This window comes from Carassius gibelio, chromosome A7 (assembly GCF_023724105.1).
Source record: "Carassius gibelio isolate Cgi1373 ecotype wild population from Czech Republic chromosome A7, carGib1.2-hapl.c, whole genome shotgun sequence".
Lineage (NCBI taxonomy): Eukaryota > Metazoa > Chordata > Actinopteri > Cypriniformes > Cyprinidae > Carassius > Carassius gibelio.
The window spans coordinates 24125950-24149957 of record NC_068377.1 but is presented as its reverse complement, the minus strand read 5'-3'; the positions used below and the strand labels follow the sequence as shown (position 1 = coordinate 24149957).

At 38.2% G+C, this 24008-nt stretch overlaps 1 protein-coding gene across 1 annotated transcript; it reads right to left on the bottom strand.

Annotated features, from left to right (window-relative positions):
• Positions 1 to 767: 767 nt before the first annotated feature.
• LOC128016893 (mothers against decapentaplegic homolog 6) lies at positions 768 to 8723 on the bottom strand. The gene is made up of 4 exons (XM_052601813.1): positions 7404 to 8723; positions 6468 to 6524; positions 6248 to 6325; positions 768 to 1549 (listed from the first exon to the last, which is right to left on the bottom strand). Exons 1-4 carry the CDS (start codon positions 8086 to 8088, stop codon positions 1008 to 1010), a joined length of 1362 nt encoding a protein of 453 aa, XP_052457773.1. The 5' UTR covers positions 8089 to 8723; the 3' UTR covers positions 768 to 1007.
• Between the last annotated feature and the right edge of the window lie 15285 nt (positions 8724 to 24008).

Here is a 24008-nt window from a genome sequence, read left to right as displayed (position 1 = left end):
GGAGCCATTTGAAAATATCCTTAGATAACAACCTTGATTCATATTTCACAGAGGACTTTTTGATATGCCATAACATTTCTATAGTTTTATTCATGAAGTCGGTCAAACATCAAACTTCTGTCATCAAAGACAAAAGACTCATGACTGTAATCTTAGCATTGATAATAAAGATAAAATTAAAATAGAGGTCAAATTTTTGCTTGTTTCTTGATATTGTGAACAGCCATCAAAAACAGACATAAAACGTCAAATGATCAATGGTAACGACTCGTGAACGAAATGTGAACATGAATTAGTAAACAGATAATTTATAAATATGCCTTTAGTGAGTTTTGTCTCCATCTGTAGTTAACAGGAAAAATTAAGGGGGTGGGGGGGGGGTGGGGGGGGGGGGTTGTCATCTTACCTATACATCTGGCATCTGAACCAGAGATGCAAGTCATTCATGATTTAATCGTTGTTCCGAGTCAGTTCTTTCAAACGCGATTGCTTTCAGTCTATTGGCATTTGTTTGGACCAAACATGTGCTCGATGGATGTCTTTGACTGTTGCTTTTTGCCATCTTTAGTCTTTAAAGCATTTTTAATGTGCATACAGTATATTGATTTTTGAATCTTTTTAGTGTTGTTTTTGAGGGGGAAAAACTTTATTTCTGTGCAAACCCTCAAATGAAATCCTGCAGGCACCCATACAGTATATAAAATCAATGTACGATAATACAAGAATCAACATAAATTAAAAAAATGGCACATTGTAACACACAGAACTCTGAAGAGCATTTCTGGTTTTTATTTACTCTGTCCATCCATAGACATTGCATCATACATAAATAATTATGTTGTAAAAATGACTCAGTATTTACAAGTATCTCCATATAATATGTTTATATAAAACTTTATATTAAATTTAGATAGATTACTTTTGGGATTGTGGCAGCGGGTCTCTGAACGTTTGTGCAGGGTATGGTAAGAGCGATATATATGTCTGCATTTGTTGATATGTATGCGTTATCTGTGATTGTTCAGTAAAATCTCTAACCAGCATGGGCATGATGTAATAAACTGTCTTGAGTAGCATGGTCCCCAGCCCTTGGCAAAACTGATCCTCACACTGTTCGGGTCATATGGCCCTTCCATGTGCATCAAATCACTGGGAGGTTGAATTTGGCACGATCTCTCATAGTCAAAAACTTTTATGGAGTAGCCTGGCATGACTCTCCTCACAGTCAAACTCAGGTGGGGGTGATGTTCCAGAGTTGGGGAATTCACAAATATAGGGTGCTGACTGCGGTTGTAGGCCCATACTCCATCGGGCTCTTTGCTGAGGAGGATGCCGTGTCCGATCTTGCCACGTGTGCGCTGGACGGAGGTGGAACGCAGAGAGGGGGGGAGCAGGCCCAAGCACAAGCCTGTACCCTGAGGTAGGTCATAGAAGATGCTAAGAGAGGCGTCATGAACTGGGTACAGACGGCCCACGCGTGTACGAAGCTCCCAGTATGCCACGTTACACCAGTGATTCTGAGCCATGGAGGAGGAAGACATATTGACATCTGTGAAAGAAAAAAAAAACAGTAAAACATAAGAAACTTGAATTAAAAAAATATGCACTAACCAAAGTATTCAAAACACATAAAACAAATATTTAGATAATTATACTTTTTCAAATAAAAGAGCTTCTACAGTAATTTTTCCATTTAGTTGGAAAAATGATTGAAATCTATTTGTTGTAAAATCATACAAATTGTTTCAGTTATTTATTTATCTTTAATAATGACTGATATAAAGACAAAAACATAATAATTATAAATTGTCATTGTTAATATTACTATAATACTGGATAGAAATCTTTTTAGCAATGTCGCTATAATCTGGCATGTTTATATTTTGATGATATACTAACGTGCATTGTCCTTATTAAATAAACTAATTAATCTAATAAATTAATAAACATTTTTCCAAATAAATACAATTAATATTAAAATGTTATTCATTTCAAAATATTCAAAATTTATTTTTTGAACAAGTTTTTGGATGATTAGTTAAAAAAAAAACTGGAAATATATAATTGTTATTATTGTGGTTGTTTTGTTGTTGATATTACTATAAAGCTGGATAACAATGAATACAGCAATGTTCCTATAATCTGGGATATTTACCTTTTTTATGCAGATTTTCATTAATGTGCATTGTCCCTATTAAATTAAAGAATTAAATAACACTTATTTAATATAACAATTTTTTGTGTAAAGTGACATGAGGTTTGGTGTTTCTGAAAGCCACTTTCTACAGTAATGTGTTGTCATGACAAGTAAAGTCAATGTTTTGACCACTCTCACCTCTTCACTTCACCTCTCTTATTCTTTTTGATGGTACAGAGTACATATTATTCTTTAAATCTCCAATCCTATCAGGAGAGGATTCGAAACTGAAGAAGCAACGACCCCCACTAACAGGCCCAAATCTGTCATCTCTGACTCTAACACCCCCCGCTCCTGCCTCAGCATTCCTCTCTCCCTGCTCGGGGCCGACTGGGGCCCCCTCTCCCCCTCCGAGGGCCAGCATTCAGCTCTCTGACCACTCAGTGAAGGCTCGCGACCCCCTGACCCCCCAGCCGCCAGCCTATCCAGTCTGATTAACTCAAACACAGACTGATGGCATTATTTTGCTTCACAGGCTCTATTGAGGGAGAAGATCTAAAGTCCTGGGCCTGTGACCTCATTCTGCTCAGTCTCAACCCTCTGCAGTCCAAACAGACAGAAGAGGACACACTGTTGATGAAGTAAATTTTGTTACTGAAATAAATGATCATTATCTCCGATTCTCTGGCCGCTCACTCAGTATGTGCCCACAAACTTTCTTCCTGGATTTGAAATACACACAATGGAAAAACTGTGCAAAATAGGAAAACAATGCAAAAGACTTATCAGAAGTCATCTTTTCATCTGCTTTTCATAGAGTGCCTCATTGTTTAATTTTCATATTTAACCTAATCCGATCGTATGCAAAGACAACCAAATCACATATCTGCAGCCTAGTTTAATCCTGTAAGAAATGCCAATGTTATGACAACGTTTAGGAACTTTCAACCTCTCCTTTAGTGGGTTGTTCTGTTTTGCATGCGCAGTTGTTAGTCCCTGCAATAGCATTCTTGGCGCTTGTGTGCCTAGCCTAAACCAACACCACAAAATGAGAGGGGGAAGGAGAGGAAGGAGTCTTGTCTGTCCTGCTGTGCCAAATATTATATCTCCCTCCACATATTAGACCCTTCCACAGGGCCAGTGAATGGTGGGGGGAGCTTAGAGGGGTGATAATGGAAATGCCACCATGAGAACTGCCAGGGAACACTGCTACAGTAGTATTTTCACAACTCAAGAACAATAGCAGCAGTCATTCTTTCTTTATTCTAAAATAACAGTTCACTATCATCATCATCATCATGAACAATAATTGTGTGTCTTCAAATCCATACAGGTGAATGTCAGTGGGGTCCAATGTTGTTTTGGATCCCATTCACTTATATTGTACAGACACTGCAGTCAAAACATAACTCATTTGTGCTCTAAAGAAGACAGTAAGTCATACAGGGCTGGAATGACATGAGGGTGATTAAATGATAATAGAATCCCATATCCTTCATTTTTAGTGACATAATACATTGCAATTAGGCAAACATACACACTTCCTTATACTGAAGGACAAATCTTTTTGCCAGTCATTTGTTTGCTCATTCCTCTGGATGATGAATTTGTGGTTGACTGCATATTGATCCCTATCTAAGATGAAGCTAACAGCTTGTGCCGGAATGAAAAAGCAAAATGATTTCTCCCTGTCACAATACTGAGGAGAAACTGAGAGTAATATGCAGACAGACGCATGCAATCGTGTATAAATGCAATTACAATAAATCAGCCGAAAACCTAACAATCTAAAAAGCCTTAATATACATGTCCCTTAAAAAACAGGGGCAAAATAATTTTCCAACAACTTCTAGAGTCGGTTCTTTGTCAACATCTGTAAAGAATCTCTGCAGAGACAGGCAGGATTTCATTAGTTAAATTGCGTGTTGGCCTGCGCTCTGTCAGGAAGAGGGGAAGCCACAGTCAAGCCTGTAATTTAAACCTTATTTTAAAATGCAACTGGCTGCTGTGCCAGGGCTTGCATTGCAAAACTCAGCAGGAAGCGAAAACATGAAAATAATGGAGGAAAGAACATATGTGACACACCAAAAGAGGATCTCGTTCCTTGTCTTCAGAGCTCTATATTCTGGGTAATAATAACACGGCACAGTGCTGATAAGAGCTCAGGAGGCCCTGAGTCCCCCAGTGAGCATCCTGACAAAACTGCCCATTGTTGCCCATAATCTAATTTTGACTCAGCGCTGAAAAGTTGCTGGATGACGTCTTGAGTAGAAGTTTCAAGAACCATCAAATAAGCACTGCGAGTTTATGTTCAGATGTGAATGTCTGTATGTATGATAGAGAGAGGAATGCTTAGCTGAATAAATGCTAAAAAAATATAGCATGGCTAAGCTAACTATTTGAAAACATACAGTTGCAACCACAAGTCTGAACCAAAACATCACATTCAGTATACACACTAACATATATATATATATACATATATATATATATATATATATATATATATATATATATATATATATATATATATATATATATATATATATATAAACATATATATATACAAGAGACTGGAGTTGTTAAGATGTTTATTTATTTTTTTGAAAGAAGTTTCTTATGCCAACCAAGCCTTTTTATTATCAAAACTACAGTAAAAACAGAACTACTGTGAAATATCATTACAACTGGAAACTATTTTTATATACTTAAAATGATTTCTAAGTATTTAAAGTTTAATATATTTAATTGTATTCCTGTGATGGCAAAGTTTAATTTTCAGCAGTATTAAATTTAGTGCTTATTATTATTATTATTATTATTATTATTATTATTAATACTTAAAATGGTTGTGCTGGATAATATTTTTGTGGAAACTGATTTATTTTTCTTCGGATTCTTTGATGAACAGAATGTTCAAAAGAACAGCATTTATTTGAAAGAAATCTTATGCAACATTTTAAGTGTAGCTTAAGTATAAGCCATTTGATATTCAAGTTGAATAAAGGCAGGAGTTACTGAACACACTTTACCCCCTTTTAAATGCATTCATTTACTTAAAGGGGGGGTGAAATGCTATTTCATGCATACTGAGTTTTTTACACTGTTAAAGAGTTGGATTCCCATGCTAAACATGGACAAAGTTTCAAAAATTAAGTTGTACGTTTGAAGTACAAAATACTCCTTCCGGTTTGTCACAAGTTTCGGAAAGTTTTTTCGAGTATGGCTCTGTGTGACGTTAGATGGAGCGGAATTTCCTTATATGGGTCCTAAGTGCGCGCTCTTCTGCCGGAAGAGCGCGCGCTCCCGTATAGCAGAGCAGAGACATTCACTGATCAGAGCGAGAGCGTCGCAGAAAGTCACAAAAGAAGTGTGTTTTTGGTTGCCAGGGCAAGACAACCCTGCACAGATTACCAAAAGAGAAAGAGCATTAAGGGACCAGTGGATGGAGTTTATTTTTACAGAGCATCAACGGAGTTGTGCAAGTGTTTTTGTTTGTTCCCCTGCATTTCGGATTGCACATCGTTTATTTCTTAAGGATAATGCAGTCCCAACGGAAAAGGGTCACGATTGTGTGTTGGAACCGCATGCGGTGAGTAAAACTGCTTCAAATATCTCTGTGTTGTTAACTTAGCTATCAGCGCTTAAGCACATGAAGTGAACAAAATGCGATGTTGTCATCAAACTACACTTTCCACATGTACAGCTTAAAAAAAAAAAAAAGACGACATAAGGTGGAACTTAGTCATTTTCCAAAACCGCTAAGCAAATATATACAGTTTCAGTACATACCACATAGCATACCGCCTTTGCTGATGCTGCTCTTGTTAAATTTCAGCCTCTGGATCTGTGTCACAGCTTCCACATGCTCTCAACTCAAAAGCCTACTGGTGCTCGTGATTCTTTAGCTCCGCCCCCACGTCACGCCTCTAGACGCTCGTGTTTTTCCGGGAAAAATCGGTACAGACTATCTTTCTCTTACAAATATAATAAAAATAAAGACTTTTTGGAGTTATGAAGGATGCAGTACTACTCTATAGGTACTCAAGATTAACAGGATATTGAGTGAAAACGAGCATTTCACCCCCCCTTTAAGACTTGCACACCAACCTGAATAGTCCTGTGACATGCCACCAAGTGAACGTGTGGCTTCCATTTCTACGTAAGGCATCACTGGGAGGGAAGAATCTGCAAAATGACAAGATTAAAATATATATATTTCTCCATTTTACTGCTGTTAAAATAACATGACATACAGGGTTAAAACAACATACTTTATTTCAAGGAATATTTGATTATTAAATGAAACAAGAAAGACAAAATGACTTACTCAGTGGCTTATGTTCTTGTAAGGGGGAGACATGGGAGTAGGGAGGAGGAGGTGTGTCTGAAAATAGAGAGAACTGAGTTAGATTTTTCTTTTAACTAAGCATCCCTCTAAAACGGAGCACATCTCTGACTTTTCAAGGCTATAAGACCAGACCTTAACCTAGAGATATAATACTGTGACAGCATTTGGCACAGCATTTCTACAGCAAATGAGAATGTTCCCGGCTGGAATGGAAATTACAGGTGAAGAAGAGCATCCATCAAAAAGACAAATGGATGTGTCGTTATGTGCCAAGAATGCATGGAATCCAATTAAAAGTGACCTGTTCTGAATCACATTATTACAGCTGGTGGAAACACTGCAATTTTGCTAATGCAGAGAATGAAATCTTCATGAAAAACACTTAATATATCAAAACGATTAACCACTGAATATTAGTGTTGGTGCTAATGGACTGTATTGTCATTTTGTATCCATGTCAAGGGCTCTTGTAGGACTATAGTGCAATTCATATTGCTTTAGACATTTATTTTTGATGTTGTGCAGTCACTAAACCAGCATGTTGCATTTTTTAAAGTGTGTATTTTTTCTTGACCCTCTTCAATTTTTCAATAATTCAGTTCTTTATCTACAACAGTTTATTTAAACACAATGTTAGGGTAGTGCTTTTGTGAATAGGGAGGGAGCAGAGAAATTGAGAATCCCAGAGGGATTCTAGTTGGGAATTCCGCTTCCTGAACAGGAGTATCACTGTCCTAACTCCCCTCTCTATCCAAAACCCCTCTAGAAGCATCAAAAAGACCAACCTGGATTGGTTGGGAGACCAACTAAGACCAGCAAACAAGTTCTGCTTTTTTCAGCAGGGATGAAAACACACTTCAAACGAACAGCACAGTCATTAAACCCTTGACTAAAAACATTTAGAGGTTTCCTTACCATCCTTGACTGGTCCGCAGACACGGCTGTAGTGATGGGGGTTGCAGCAGAGGGTCTGGCTGTCCTCTGTCCTGAAGCTCTGACAGTGACAGAGCGGTTTGAGGACAGAGGAGAGCTGCAGGTCCGGCCAGCGGAAGAGTCGACACAGCAGGTACTGTGGAGACACCAGCTGACCTCCAATTCGCACTTCAGTCTGTGAAACCAGAACACATTCACTTGGCATCCCGCCTTGAGACTCCACAACTTCCAGTAAAACATCCAGAGACTTCTCCTTCAACTTTTTGAGAAACGCATAAGTGCACTTCTTGAGTTCTTGCTCGGTCGCGGCACCATTTGTGCGTTCCCTGCCACTCAGACTGCTGTAGTTGTTGTGGTCCCTATGTTCTAGGCGACAGGCAAGTCTGTTTTTGCCTCTGGGGAGGTTTCTAAACAAACAGCATGTTACCGTCCTGCACTCGCTCCCCTCGTTGAGGGGTCCATCATGATCAATAAGGATCCCCGGTTCCTCTACGCGTTTGCTGCACGAGCCCGCATAGTTTCCCTGTGCGTATTCCGTTCTGGGGATTTTCTCCGGGTTGCTGTCACTCCAGTTATCCGGACCACCATCGCAACCTTCGTTACCTGCTGTGACCAAACGGCTTCTCCAGAGTCGCCGAACCAGACCCGTGCGTCTCGTCCTGAACATACGACAACTTAAACAGTTTGCATCCGTTTTTCCAATGTTTGGTCAGAACCGCTGAGACTCCAAACGCTCGTGCGCTCGCTGTCCGACATCAATGATCTGTGCTCACATGCACAGCCAAGCAGAGCCTGAGCAAAGCCCAACATTAGACTCCACTGCTACAATATATCAGCACTGTAGCAAATGGATGGCTAGAATAATGATAGGGCACTACATGAGGAGCGGTGCATCCAGTCTGTAAACATTCCCCAACAATATGAGAAACTTCTTGTTGAACAACACGAAATGCACGACATGCAGAAAAATAACTTTGATAATCTCCGAAAAAGAACCTTTTTTTTTTCAAGCAAACCTTCTTCAGCAGTTTAATGACGCTGAACACATGAATGGATTTCACTATAATCCTTATTCAGGTTCCACGCGCTCCTCGCGGAAGAAAATGATTGTGTTGCGACGGCAAAGTGGTCGATACGGGTGGATAAGCGGACGTAGGATGTCTTGATGCTTCGTTCCGTGTTTCGAGCGAGGCTAATGGGATTCTTCGATGGTCTTTCGCCGTTTCACCCTCTTTCTTCGTCAGAAACACACACACACGGGGCCCCTGAGGAGAGCGGTGGAGCCATTGGTTGATTCCCATCATGTGCTCGTCTAGACACTTTGGCGGCTGCGAGCCGAGCTGATTGTTGCGCAAACACAGTATCAAGTTTCCGAACTCTTAAAGGAGCAACATGTACCTGTGCTTGTGTTAATTAAATAATATCACAATATTAACAACAACAAAAATCAATGCATTATAAATTCATTTAGCTTTTTTTAATATTAATTTTATAAAAATACTAGTACCTCTACAACACTACAATTTAACTGCTGTGCAATGTTTGCACTATTATATATATATATATATATATATATATATATATATATATATATATATATATATATATATATATATATATATATATATATATATATATATATATATATATATATATATATATATATATATATATATATATATGAAGAGTTCAGATGCAAAAGCCTCTAAGTGCCATCTGAAATTTTCATCTTAAATTTGGATTTTTATTAAGCTATGCATAGGTTGAGTCATATATATATATATATATATATATATATATATATATATATATATATATATATATATATATATATATATATATATATATATATATATATATATATATACCCCTCTTTGCTTTGGTGAATTACATAGCATACATAAAAAACCCTTGCTGCAAATTGTCAGCATCAAGAGCAAACTGCATAGTGGTCTTCCGTTCAGTGACAGAATCCTTGGGCTTTCTCCCTTCACTTATCATAGGGGTGATAACTGTTGTAGCCTGGCGTCAGGCTAATAAGTCCAGCTACTCCCATCAAGTCTCTTAGATAGTCTATCAGCAGAAGTCTGGAGCAGAGACAGAGACCAGCACCAAACCACCCCCAAAAATAACCCCAGTCCATCCAGTCCGGACAGACATGGTCTTGTTGATGGGGTCTAGCAAGACCCAACAGGAATAGCATGTCAACAAGCCCCTTATTCCTAATGGACCTTAGGGAAAGAGGCGAGACAGTGGGAGACAGAAAAAGACAGTGCTCACACATCCCTTAAGGCCTTTCCTCCGGTCCATACATACTGGATGGCGCTAATTCCATGAATACTGCCAAAATGCTCTAGAGACAAAAACAAATACATTCAGATGACACAAGTACAACTAATATAGGCTGAAGCGAGTTGAGCTGAGATTGCATAAGCTGATGAAAACATCTCCAATTGAATGCATGATTAGACAATGTAAATAAGCTGTGTGGTAAGGACCTGATTTGCTGGTGTGGCCTATGGTAGCAGGAAGTCGTAGCCACAGACAGACATTAGTGTAATCTGTCTCCTGTGGAAGGTTCTGGCGGTCAAAACAGAGTTTCGGCAAGGAAAACCTCATTTATGGTGAAGACAAGGAGACAGCCAGAGACCTAAATGAATGTCTGCTGTGTAAATGTGATGCTTCTACGTGGCAGGGATGTGTGCATATGAAAAAAATATCTGAATATCTTTAACAAAAGCAGAATCCTCTACTCCTCTGGAAATTGTATTATTATACAGTACTTATACTGTAAGGAAATATTTACTTTAAATATATTTTCTGTAGCTGACAATATTAACTAACATTAACGATGAACAATACATCTATTACAGCAGTTATTCATCTTTGTTTATAATACATATTACAGCTGTTCATTATTAGCTCGGTCCATAAAAGTTAATTTACATAAACCATATACATTTTAAAGACGACCACTAAATGTCTGTTTTATGTGTGTTATTCACTGTTGTCAACACTGCTTTAGATGAATGTAAGTAATCTAAATGAACAGATGAATCTACATAAAGTAATTAAACATGAGTTATCTATTTAATTTGTCCTTTAGTATTGTTGATAAACCGAGGAACATTTCTGTTGGATAAAAAGCAAACACATAAGCAACTACCTCAACATGTAAATGTAATATTGAAAAGATAAATTACAGAGGAGACTGCCTCTTGTCTGGATGTTACAGGGACAGATGAGACACACGTGTGTTATCCACTGCAGAGTGACTGATGAAGGAATGCTGCCATCAAAGACTCTCAGTAAGTACACTACAGACATCAATAAAACATCTTTTAAATCTTAATTATGTTACAGTTTATTTGTATTACTGTAATTTCAAAGAGAGCTATCACATCACTTTTCTGATTCTTGATTTCTGTGCATTTGCTGCAGATCTTTTGTGGTGGAGCAGTACCTGCAAGGAAAGATGACGCCAGCATTTGTGGGGGAAAAAATGAGAAAACCTGAATCAAAAATATAAAGTAAGATCATTTTGTTACTTCTAATACAGAAATCAAAAGACATTGTGCTATTAAAATGACTGATGATAGGTTTGGGTGAACTGACCAATTAAACCCCCCAATAGAAATGGTATGAAATGAAGGCAAGCACTTATATTATAGTAGTACCTTAAAGAAAAACTTTTAAGAAATAAGCAACTTTATTGTGCGTTTGTGCCCAAGACATAAAAAAGATTTACAGAAATCACATTTACCTTTCTGCATTTGGCAGATGCTTTCATGCAAAGTGCACAGTGCTCTTATTACAGGGACCCCACAACTGCCCTGCAGCAACCTGGAGAAAAGAGCCTTGCTCGAGGACACACTGGTTGACAGTGAAAGAAGAATTGTATCAATGACAAAAATATGAAAATGCCTGGAGAGCAGACACATGAATGTTTGGAGCAGACACCGCAGCACCTAGACTGTCCCACACATGTTCTTTCACTCTTGTTCAAGATTGTGTGGTTCAGGGGCATCATCATGGTCATCCTCATCCTCTCTGTGCACTCAGGCAAGGATAGCCTCGATGTCCCTTTCCCATCCATGATCAGATTCAGTCTGACTGCAGCAATGAGGGACGTGGTGGACGTCAGAGACAGGTGAAGGGGGGCATGGTGGGCAGCTGCTTTATCAGAATAAAGCTGAAGAATTGGCACAGCTGTGTTGAGATGCAGTAGGATGTGGGTTCACCGCCTGTATGTACATCATTGTTAGACATTTTTTAATAAAGCTTTGTTCCTTGTGTTTCTTTGACGTGTATTTATTTATTATCATGGTTACTTTTATTTATTTTTTACTCATTTATTCATGTTTCCTGTTGCTGTCTGTGAATAAAATATAGTTGTTTGATTAACTTATACATTAATTCATTACTTGACTAAAAATGTAGATGTATTCACCTTGGCTGCATTTGTCTAATGTGTAGTCTTGCATGTCATATGACAAAACAAATACAAATTTTCTTGTTTTACTAAAATAAATAAAGATTTTGAATCACTAATTATTAAAGATATATATGTATATATATACACACACACACACACACACACACAAACACACACACACATAACATAGTATATATAATACATGGTATAGTTATTTATTGGTCAGCATTTATCATTGTTATTGTTCATAATTGTTTGTGTGGGCTAGTAATTCATTCTGGGGTAATCTTAATGTAGCAGGACGAGTGAAGCCCTTCCTGCTAGCATTTGTTTTGCTGATTGTTCATTGCTTGTCCTATCATTGGGCAGTGAGCAAAGGTATTAATTCGGGAGTGAGGTACCATGGCATCACGAGTCCCGCCCCTACCATCCTGCAGGGAATGGCCAGTGCAAACGGTTCAGTAGAACCTTACACAACCTTTTGCGCACTCTGCCTCCTTCAAGTAAGCGGGATTGGGCATTATGTCTGCCACAGGTACTATTTAGCTTCAATACCACTGCCCATCAATCAACTGGCGAGTCGCCATACTATTTGATGCTTGGTCAAGAGCCTCGTTTGCCAGTTGATTTTTTATTAGGTAGAGTTGAGGAGATGACTGCAGGAAGTGTGCATGAGTGGGTTATCGAGCATCAAACCCGATTAGCTTTTGAAGGAGCACGGGAGCACCTTAGAGTCACTGCAGAGCGCCGTAAGGCACAACATGATTCACGTGCGGCATACACCACTGGGGGAGGGTCAACCAGTATATCTCCGGCATGTCGGGGTGAGAGGTCGAACAAAGATCTGTGACCTGTGGAGCCCAGTGGTGTATCAGGTGGTGAAGGCCCCTGAAAAAGGAAGTTCAGTTTATTCTATTGCCCCTGTGGATGCTTTGGATAAGGTGAGGCAGGTGCACCGCTCCATGTTGAAGGCTCGAATACAGGACATTCCTGGCCATGTACCCTCTCATAGACCAGTAGTCAAAGTGGTGTCACCTTTGAGTGAGGAGGGTTCAGAGGAGTCTGAGCATGGGGATTTGTGGGTTGTGATTTCAGAAACTTCTCCAGCTGCAGATGAGTCAGCCTCTTGAAAAGGAGGTTGCCCAACTGCCAGAAAATTTGTCCGAGGGTGGAGTAGTACCCAAAGTCTGGGCGAGCTAGAGCTGGTCAACATCCCAATATGGGCTGCAAGAGGGGTGGGTAATGAAGGTGAGCTGTTGATGGGGACATTTAGGACCGTTTCGGTATTGTTTAGGCCTTGGAACTGAGAAGGTAATGTTTATCCATCGTCGGAGCGACAATGCAGAAGCGGGAGGTAGATTGTAGCCCTTCTTGCTTGCATTTGGTTGGCTGATTGTTCATTGCTTGTCCTATCATTGGGCAGATAAATTTGTGGGGGAGGTACCATGGCATCACGAGTCCCGCCCCTTGCTTCCTGTGTTACATTTAGTTGTTCCCCAGAATGGCATTTTGAATGAAACTCTGTGGCTAGCATTTGGCTAGGGTGGCCCATTTGCAGGTAAGTGAGTCTGTTGCGACTTGTGTTCTTTATGAATTTGCTTGTGTTAAAGCGGTCCTTTTGTATTTAAGCACAGTTGAGGTTTGAGACCAATTCAGCACAACTGGTGCGGGAGTTCACATACCATTACGGATGCGTTTGTCTTCCATCAAACCCACTGCTTCCTGGCTACGTGGGAACTATCATCCGTGTGTATGTGTGTGTGTGTGTGTGTGTGTTTGTTCCTTGGTTTATCAATTTTTCTCTTTTTCTTTGGTAATCGTTGGAAGCTTTTATTGTGAATGTGTGTTGAGAGTGTTTCTGAGTTTGTTTTCATTTTGTTTGATTACTTTTGTTGTCGTAATCACAATAATTGATTTATCTCTCTGTATTATAGCTATTTTGGGAGATGTTTTAATTTGTGGCTGGACAACTCTCCTTATTATAATCCATCTGTGATAGGGATGCTGTCTTCAAGTGTATAACCTGATTTCTGTTTGTTACAGGAGCTGAGTGCTTAAGGCAGGAGTATGATTCCTGGTGATGGTGTTTCTGTCAGGAGTACTGGTTGGAGTGTTTTTATGTGTGTGAATGTGTCACAGGTGTAAGTGAAAGGTGGTTTGCTGTGTAGGCCGATTGTGGCCTTCTGTCCTGCTGTCGAGCCTCGGTTCCTATACCTTGAACTTTGGATGTCCTTGATGATCCAGGTTGCCATTGTTTGATTTTCTTAAAGTTTGTAATTGAGTCGGTTATGTGAACCATTTCATTCAGCCACTGTTTTCTACCTTGTGTGATTTAAAACCCCTTTTTTAAATGTAATAAAAATTGATGCTGATGCTATGAGCTATGCATCTGCTCTGCTTATCTTCTTTTTTTAATATTATTACTGCAGAACTTATAATCACATACAAGCTCAGGGAGAGATGGTTGTACCTTTAACAAGGAACAATCATAATGACAAAAAAAACAGAAAACATAACTATAATAGGTTTGCGCACATCACAGTAGGAGATTATATGAGATTATATACACAGAAAAAAAGCTTAAATATCTTTAAATAATCATAATATTCATATAATCAGTGCATCCAAAAAAAAACTGCATTTGTTGTTGTTTTTGTTATAAGCCTGAGGAATGGGAGTTAAATTCAGCAAGAAAAAGAGGAAAACAAAGGAGATTTAAGCAAGTTTTGCATGTGGATGAACTACTTCGCACATTATATAAACTGATACCGATTTTGTGTTATCATAATAAAAAATAATATATTTAAGGGTTAAACTGTGGGTCATATTAGTAGAGTTAAAAATTTAAAAACTTAAATCCACTAAAAATGAATTGGTTATATAAGGTAACAATATTGTTACCTTATATAACCAATTCATTTTTAGTGGATTTAAGTTTTTATATTTTTAACAGCTGTTTCTTTCAACAAGAGCACAAAATGAGCAAATTTCATCAACGTAAAAATATTTACATATACATTAATTAAACCTGTCAATCTTATCTTTTAAGGTGTTGCGCTTATAATGTCAAAGATCACATGACGTGAACATGGCCAATGATGTATAGATGAACCTCATACTTAAGGAGATTTGGCTGTACAGTATGTACTCTTTTAGCGCTCGTTAAGTAAGTACTTATTGAAATTAAGTACCAACTCATTGAGTATGCCTTTTCGGAAACAAACATTCACTTGCTTTGCTTCTGAATAAGTCTGTTTTTGAATGTATCAGTTTAGTGAATTATTCAAATGACTCACTCCTAAAGACATAACTGACATAATGATGTAACCTGTAGAAACACAACTGACAAACCGGAACTAACTGTTATTATATAAACTCAGGCTGTCATTTTTTCTTTTTTTACTTTTTATTATTTTAATTTAAAATACAATGTAAACATATATATATATATATAATTGATAAAAACGTACAGTCTCTAGACCAGCAAATTCTGTTCTTTACCAGGAGCTCTATGATCTACACTGAAAAGATCTGTTTTAAGCATGTAACATCACAAAGGGAGCAAGTCTTCATTTACCCAGATTCATTAAAAGAACACCAAAACAACAACCCACCATATACAATTTAATTCTTGTAGCTAAACAATATATCAGAAGAGTACGTAATTCAAAGATTGTTTCCTCTTTGATTGAACAACAGTCTCTGCATTGCTGTTTAAAGCTGACCCCTTCCATTCATTTTGTGTGCTTTTAAAGCATGCCTGTTGTTCTGCAAGCAAAAAGAGAATATCTGAGAACCTGAGGAAGGAAGTAGACTAAAAACAGAGGAAAGGGAGAGAACCTCAGCGAGACCTGGCCACTCTGTTGCTGTAGCTGATTGTAGTCAAGTCTTAGAGCGCCTGGCGCCAACAGAGCAGGCCATAAACTTCTAGACGATATAGAGAGATAGAGCTCAGACTCTTACTTGTGCAAGCAAACAAAGAGTTTACTTCACTTAGCGTGCAATTCCCTTTACATTTGGTCTAGCACAGTCGATGCAAATGAACTTATCTTGTGCCTCGTCATTTCAAAACTATTATCTTCAAAGTGGCACACAAGACTAAATGATTACAATAACACAGGTAAAAACGTGTACAACTGTGGACCTCTGCAGAGATTCAAGTACGCATCAGGGGGAAAAAAGAAAGAAAAACAGAGACAAAGATGCACAAACACAGACAGAGCGATATGGAGATTAAAAATGTTTGTGTTCATCAGTAAACCTGCATAACCAGAGACAGGCGTGTCCCGTCAGCAGTAATAGACTTTGCGTGCATCTGTGCCAACCGGTATTTACGTCAGTGGTTACAAAGACTAGGCTACATCTAATCTCCAGGAGAGAGACAGAGAGAGAGAAAGAGGACGGAAAAGGGAAGAGAGACCATTCCAGGGGCCAGCAAGTCTCCTCGGGGTGTGCTGAATTAAGTAAGAGATTGAGAAAAAGAAATAGAGAGAGCAAGGGGTGGAGAGGCAGAGAGGAGAGAGTAAATCAATGGAGGAGATTCGAGACAGGAAGACTATGGCGTCAGTACAGGCTGGAGATAAGGGCTTCTGTTCCATACACAAACACACTTGTTCTCCCAGGCCGAACAGCTACACATACTTTGTCTCACTTTCAACTGACAAGACACGCACAGGTCCTCTCTGCTGGTGCTTTTCATTAGGCACTGCTATAGGGAGTTTCTGCTCCTTGTGCCCCCTTGACTTCCCACGTTTCTTTAAAGGGATACTCCACCCTAAAATACAAATGTTGTCATTAATCACTTACCCCATGTTGTTACAAACCCATAAAGGCTTCGTTCGTCTTTGGAACACAATTTAAGATATTTTGGATGAAAATTGGGAGGCTTGAGACTGTCCCATAGACTGCCAAGTAAGTCACACGTCACGGTCCAGAAAAGCATGAAAAGCATAGTCAGAATCGTCCATCATTATAAAGTGAACAGAATACTTTTTGTAAGCAAAGAGAACAAAAATAACGACTTCATTCAACAATTCTTTTGTCAACAGTCTCCTCTGTGTCTCTCCACATCACACGCTCTTCTGTGTCAGCCGAGCCACAAGGATGTGCTGTTTCTATGTGCATTTATGCTTTGATCTGAAAGAAAACAGCGCATCCTTGTGGAATACAAAAAATTTTCTCGTTGCTTCATAGATGGCAGATGGACTATTCTGACGATGCTTTTTATATTTTTCTGGATCTTGACACTGTTATTTACTTGGCAGTCTATGGGACAGTCTCGAGCATCCCGGTTTTCATCCAAAATATCTTAAATTGTGTTACAAAAACAAATGAAGCATTTACAGGTTTGGAACGACATGGGAGTAAGTGATTAATGACAAAACTTTCATTTTGGGTAGGAGTATCCCTTTAAGTTATTGTATGTCAGACTTTTTACTTATTCACTCTAAACACAAAGTTATTCTGTTCAGTTTTATTCAAAACATGACATTATTCAATTATACATGTTTTGCTCCTCTCATTTCCCTGCCTCTAAAACTCTCTTAATGTGAAGTTCAACTCCGGTGCAGTAACAATAGATTGGCTGAACTCACATGTATTTTGTCCTTGAATAAGCAAGATCCACAACACTATAAGATGAGGAAACACAGACCTGACTGAGAAACGTGTGAGTCTGGCCAGAGGTCAGAGGATCTTTTCCTCAAAGATAAGCAAGAGAGACAGAGTTTATACAGACTTAAGAGAAAAGCTACTTCTTTCAGGAAGAACCCTCTGCTTTGAAAGTAATGTTGAGTATGAGTTTACCAAGAATGTGTGTATGTTTTTGTGTATGTTTTTGGCTCTGATTTGGACACAGGAGCAGGAAAAACAGAGGAACTGAAATCCTCTACAAATAAGATAAGTTTTTTCCCCACTGCTTTCAGTCATTTCTGTATTCTGCTCCTCTTGTGACTTAAATGTTATTGTATGATCACTGCCAACTTCATTATGTAAGCTAAATTACTCAAAAACTACTTTCAAGGCTGCATTCTAAGGCGCTATTTTAGTACCCCTTAAACCGCTGTAGTGTCTTTGGACTGAACATTGATCTGTGAGTAAACTGATCCTGTGTAGCTCGCTTTTTGTGTACAGAATCACAGCACACAACATCCTGAATGCTTCACAGAACAACACTGTGTTACTATGATTATAATTGCAAAAATAACTTTAACCTTAGTATTTGTTGGTTTCCAGTAAAACTATCTAGACATCTTTACAAACCAATTGTTTTCAAGTGTTCTCATTAGATTTATGCTTAACAGCAAAAAAAGTACTGCCCCCCCCCCAAAAAAAATACAATCTATATTATAACAACATAAATGAAAGTGTATTTGAGAGATTGTTAGGATTAAATAAACATGGTCTTCCTAAATGTTTATTGGGAACTAATTTTAACACATAAGGTTATTATTATCCTAAAATATCATATAACAACATTATGCAAACAGTCCATAATATGCTTTAACCAAGTTGGGAATAAAAGGAGAGCCAGAGAAAAAAGACTACTTTGCATTCGTTCTCTCCTAAAGAAGTTCTCCACTCCTTTATTTACCAGAATATTTCTATACACATTCTATATTATTTTTAAGTAACAAGTTCTCTGTGACTGAAGATTTCCATCTCCATTTGAGAACGCTTAAAGTAAAGACAAAGAGAAAGTTACTTCATGTAAGGAATATGTATTCTGGGTAATGAATTCGTGCAATTTGTGTGTCTGTGTGTACCTGCATGTTTCTGGAAGGACTGGGCAGGATGTTTTTATGGCATGATTCATTCAACTGTTTCTAAATCTCTCCCTGATTACTGTATATTGAATTCCCAGCATTTGGCAAGTCAACGACTCTCCCACTAATTCTTGAGGACAAAATGTAAGCCCTCCGTGAGAAAAGGAGAGAGGGAGAGGATGTGTTTTTTAAGAATGTGGTTTATATCGCAATTAATTGCATTTGATTCTTCTCCTAACTTTAAAGCGAGTGGCTCTGCAGTTCAGATCAGCCCTCAATTTCCTGTCCTTGCCTGGCTCTGAGCAGAGAGAGAAAATTTGAGGCAGAAACGTGTGAAATAATATGATATAATATTGATATAATATTAATATATATCATATATTAATTTAATATATGATATAATAATATAATATATATTATAATAATATAATTTATATAATAATAATATAATATATATCCTGTCAAACTTACTGGCAAAGGGCATCTCAAGAAACGCACTCCAGTGGTTTGAGTCTTACCTATCAGATAGGTCCTTCAAAGTATCTTGGAGAGGTAAGGTGTCCAAGTTGCAACATCTAACCACTGGGGTGCCTCAGGGCTCAGTTCTTGGACCACTTCTCTTCTCTGTCTACATGGCATCATTAGGTTCTGTCATTCAGAAACATTGCTTTTCATACCACTGTTATGTCTGCTAACTTCTGCTAACTGAGACTTGTTATAGCACTTATATATCATTGCTCTCTTGTTGATTTTGATAGCTTCCATTGTACTCATTGGTAAGCCGCTTTGGATAAAAGCGTCTGCTAAATGACTAAATGCAATTGTTAATACAAAAGAGAGATTTGCAGATTTCTTTGTGAGTGTTACAAGTTCCAGCATCAAAAAGTTGAACATTTAACTTAAAAATGTACTTCATGTTACAACATCTAAATTAACAAATTTTATTCAAGTTAAAGCAATGATACGCCAATGAATATACCAATGTAATACTTATTATGGGTCAAATCAAGCAGAAGTAATTGATAAACAACAACTATACTTTCACTGTTAACACTTTACAGTTGATCCATCTTCGTATTAAGGAAGAACATGCACAAAACAACTGTTTTTGAAGTTGCCAGATTTAGGGCCTCACAAATCAACCAATCACAACAGAGAACAGGCTGCCCAGCATAACGTTTATTTATTCATTTATGAATTAATTAATAAATGGATGAATAAGAAAATAATTAATTATGTTCATTAATATTGGTGGGTGTTCATAATGGGCATTATATTTCCTGGTCAATACAGACATAAACTCAAACACAAGGTTTGCGTTCTGCTACAGCTCACATAACTAAACAAATCCTTCTCTATGAACTATTTTCCTTCAAGCATTTCTGTTTTATCATTTCATGTTTTTCCTTTGCCTGTATCCGTGACATAGAGCAGTAGCCTATCATATATTTATCATCCATGTGAGATAAGAAAAGACATACATCAGGTGGCCCAGGGAGGAGTGTGACAGATAAAGCTTTATCAGTAAGTTCAGGACTGTTTTTATATGAAATCCAAATGTGATCTATCTAAAAGAAATCTTGGTCCAGACAGACGGGCCAGTTTTATTATCTCTAGAGTAAATGGTTTTGGACCGTCACACATCTAGGACATAATCTATTAACTAAAAGATGAAAGAAGCTGTTATGTTCACATGCATGAACCACTGTATGTTTCACTCCTCCTCTTCTCTAACATGGACACATACACAAGCAAAAAATAACATAAATATGCTCATAGAAAAATATTCTCCACAAATTACTAAGATTTTTTATTTTTATGAAGTTATGAAACAATTTCTGTTTCTATAAAATGGTGGCACTGGCAAATCTTAAGTCATTCCAAGTGCCTGAGGTGAACTGTGCTTGTTTTTATTACCTAAGCCCTTGAATGGCACACCACACACACACATACACACTCTAGATTACAGCTTCATGGTCCCTCTCACATAGCTGGGATTGGCAATAACGTGTGAATGCAGACCAGCTCTTATTTAAGCATCCACATTTATATGCCCATAATGGGGTCATTATAAGCATTTCTGGAGCAGGCCAGAGACTGTCTGAAGCTCTCTTTCTAAAAGGCTATGCTATCCTATGCTATATAGGAGAATGAGGCATTGCTAACGCAAAACCATATCTAATCAATTTAATGAAATTAATGCATGAATTAAATACGTTTTCATAATCTGTTAATGTAGGGTTTATTAATCATATTATAATTTACTGTGCGTTGGACCAATGTGTAGCACTATCATAAAATTTTACAAAATGCCAAAACAGCTTTCACAACATATCAGACACACGCAAAACCTGGGTGTGAAATAAGTGGGCTATGAAGGGTTTTGCAATGACTTGGTAGTGCATATCTGCAGCCAGGCAAGAGGGCTGTGGCATGCCTGTGTTTGATAGGAACAGGGGCTCAGTAGGTGGCCCAGGACTCTGGTAACGGAGTAGGCCTACTGTGTCTTTAAAAACTCCTTGCTGTTTTGGGGGCTTTTTCTTCAGCTCTGCCTCCATGCTGAAGGGAAGGACTGAAATGTAAACATCCAAACAGGCTTGGGCCCTTTTAAAAGTCTGTTTTCCAGCCTCCACTTTTAATTGGAAACAGACAGTGGCCTTGTATGCAAGAGATGGGGTTAAAGCTCAGACGCTACACCGACAGGCTGCAAATCCCACTCACAATTTTTGATGTGATGTCTCACTCCTTCAAACAAATTACATTTTATATAGCTCATTATATCTGTATCAGTGATTACTAGAATATGAGTGGGTTTTGTTAAAGGTGACATAATACGAATGGATAAGACATATTTACTTGAGTTAATAAAAATAAAAAGATCTATTTGTTTTGAACAAAAAAAATAAATGTTTTCCATGTATCATCCTGCAGTTTACTTTTTACTTTTTTAAGTGTTTAATGTGTGCAACATTTCCTTACTCGCCCAATCATTTTTAGATCATGAGTGATTAGGCTTCGTGTCATGTGTGGGAAGCACGACCAATAAGGCAGACGCTTTTTGGAACGACATGCAAACATGAGTCCGATATGTCTGCACCCTTGTTGTCAATATCAATAAGTCAATAAGAGCAACGGCTGTCAGACGGTAAAGTGCATAGTAAAAGTGCATATTATGTAGTATGTCATTTGGGGCACAATGTTGAAATGCATCATCACGGCCTGAAATATCTGAAATATTCCTGAAGGACATCTAATAAATCATGGCACAATTTCAAAGTTCTGTCAATTATTATATATTTTTAATCTGTATGGCAGGAATTGTGTTGTTTAGGAAATTACTTGGCTTTAAATCCTTTAAATACCTCTCAGCTCACACACACACACACACTTTTCTCAAAGAGCCATTACTGATGAGCGAGAGTGAAGTGAGGGAGTCAGAGTTGTTAGTGCTGGCTGAATGGAGGTGAGTGCACGGGATGCTTAATTGGTCCAGTGTTCATGTGTGCAAGCAGTGGTGATAATTATGGATCACAGGTGGCCTGTCCAAGCTTAGAGTTCATACCAGGGCCTTGGACAAAAGATAAAAGGTTCTAGAGCTCTTTGTTATTGACTGTGGTCAAAGCTTCTTGCTGTCCCTGTTTCCACCTAGACATGAGTTCATAAGTCTCTATCCTAAAAATCCAAACAAGAGCCTTGATGCAAAGAACACAAACTGATGTTAAGATGCCAGCATTGGCACATGGCAGCATTTACTTTCAGAATAGTAACAAGTATCAGGAAACTGTTATGCTTTTCAAGCTTTTTCTGCTTTCGAGCTCTCAGTAAAACATTTGATTAAAGAAAGTGCATGAAGATAATTAAAACTGCTGAGTAGAACTAGCTCTTGTAATTGTGCCAACAGTTTAGTACAGCCTCATAAAGACGAGCTTCAGAATGTGTTCAAATGTCCAATTTTCTCATCAAAGCGATTAAGGAAATGTTAGTAACAAAAATACCCCAGTTAAACCTTTCTTGGCGCCTCATATCAGATATTGTTATCAGATAATGGAGAAATTCCTTCAAACATAGATATGCCATTAGCATGAGCATGCAGTCTCCCGGGGCATTTCCCTTCTTTGTTGACTGTAGGACCAAAAACATGTTGAAACGAGATGCCACGCTGCAAAGCGGCATGTAGCATCAAGATTTTCCTGATAATCATACTGAAATAGCTTGTCAGACATGAAAGAGTTTGCATTTAAGCCTCGCAGGGTATTTTCTGGTGAGATCATCTTTCTGTAACATAGACCAAGCAAAATGGCTGAGAGCAAGAACATTTTGCATTGATGGAGTGATAGCTATGCTGCAAATGAGTCAAAACACACAGGATATATAGTATGACATATGCTAGGATACCTACAACATTAGGCCTACATTATCTTCAATTTAGTAGTGCTTACCTAAAAATATTAATAAATATATCAGTTTGGGGGGGGGGGGGCAACACTGGCAGCATCAGAATATTTTTTGAAATGCACTCATATTTTGAATGATATTTCCTCATTTTGTATTAAACTCAATGATTCAACTGAGCCTCTTTGGTGTCAATGTACTTTTCCACAAGGGTCTAAAGCAAGTTGGAGGAGTTTCCCAGAGTTTTCACTGTGACACTGCTGAAGATAGAGGGTCACACTTGGATAGAGGCTGTTTCATGAGGAAGTAAGTAGGGATTTAAATTCTCGGTGATACTGTGTGAACGAAACCAAACCAGACTGAGATAATAACTGCCACTAAGGTGTGCAGCACTCTGAGGTGTGTGTTTGTTTGGCCCTCTGTCACGTAGTACTGAAATTATGTAACACAAAGACTGTGAAGTTTGGCTCATGGATTACAGCAAAGACAATCACTGAAAGAACAGGAAAAGAGGGCAAACAGCTTTTGCAGTACAACCAATGTGTGGTATGTTTAAAAATGTAAATGTACATACCATATAAACACACTGAGAGAAAGAGGGATTCAAATTCTAATTGTTAAAACATGACTTGCATGTTGCCGTGTGGATGTATATATGTTTTTTTTTTTTTTTTTTGTGGGATTGAACTCAAGCAAGAGGAATGCTGTGTATGGGTGGTCAGTAAGTTTACCATTTCATCTGTGACCAACTGGCTTACTGGAAAGAAACATAGGACCCTTCCCATTCAACTGGCCATGCCACCTTCAAGGTCAGACTATGACTGTTTGTGTGTGTGGCAGAGAGGGAAAAAAGGTTTTGTGATGGACTTCCTGCCCTGAGCAAAAAAAAACATACTGTGTATGCATTCTTATTTCTTCTGTTTAAATCACAGGCTTTTATTGTAAGAGCAAAACAGCTGTATTTGCCTATAATTTTCTATTGCTTACACATACACT

Bases quoted from the DNA above. Each gene is read 5' to 3' on its own strand.
- LOC128016893 (XM_052601813.1), bottom strand. From the start codon at position 8,088: ATGTTCAGGACGAGACGCACGGGTCTGGTTCGGCGACTCTGGAGAAGC. The intron at 6,525-7,403 runs GTAAGGAAACCT...CTCTATTTTCAG, and splicing joins CTGCGGACCAGTCAAGGATG to ACACACCTCCTCCTCCCTAC. The intron at 6,326-6,467 runs GTAAGTCATTTT...GTCATTTTGCAG, and splicing joins ACAAGAACATAAGCCACTGA to ATTCTTCCCTCCCAGTGATG.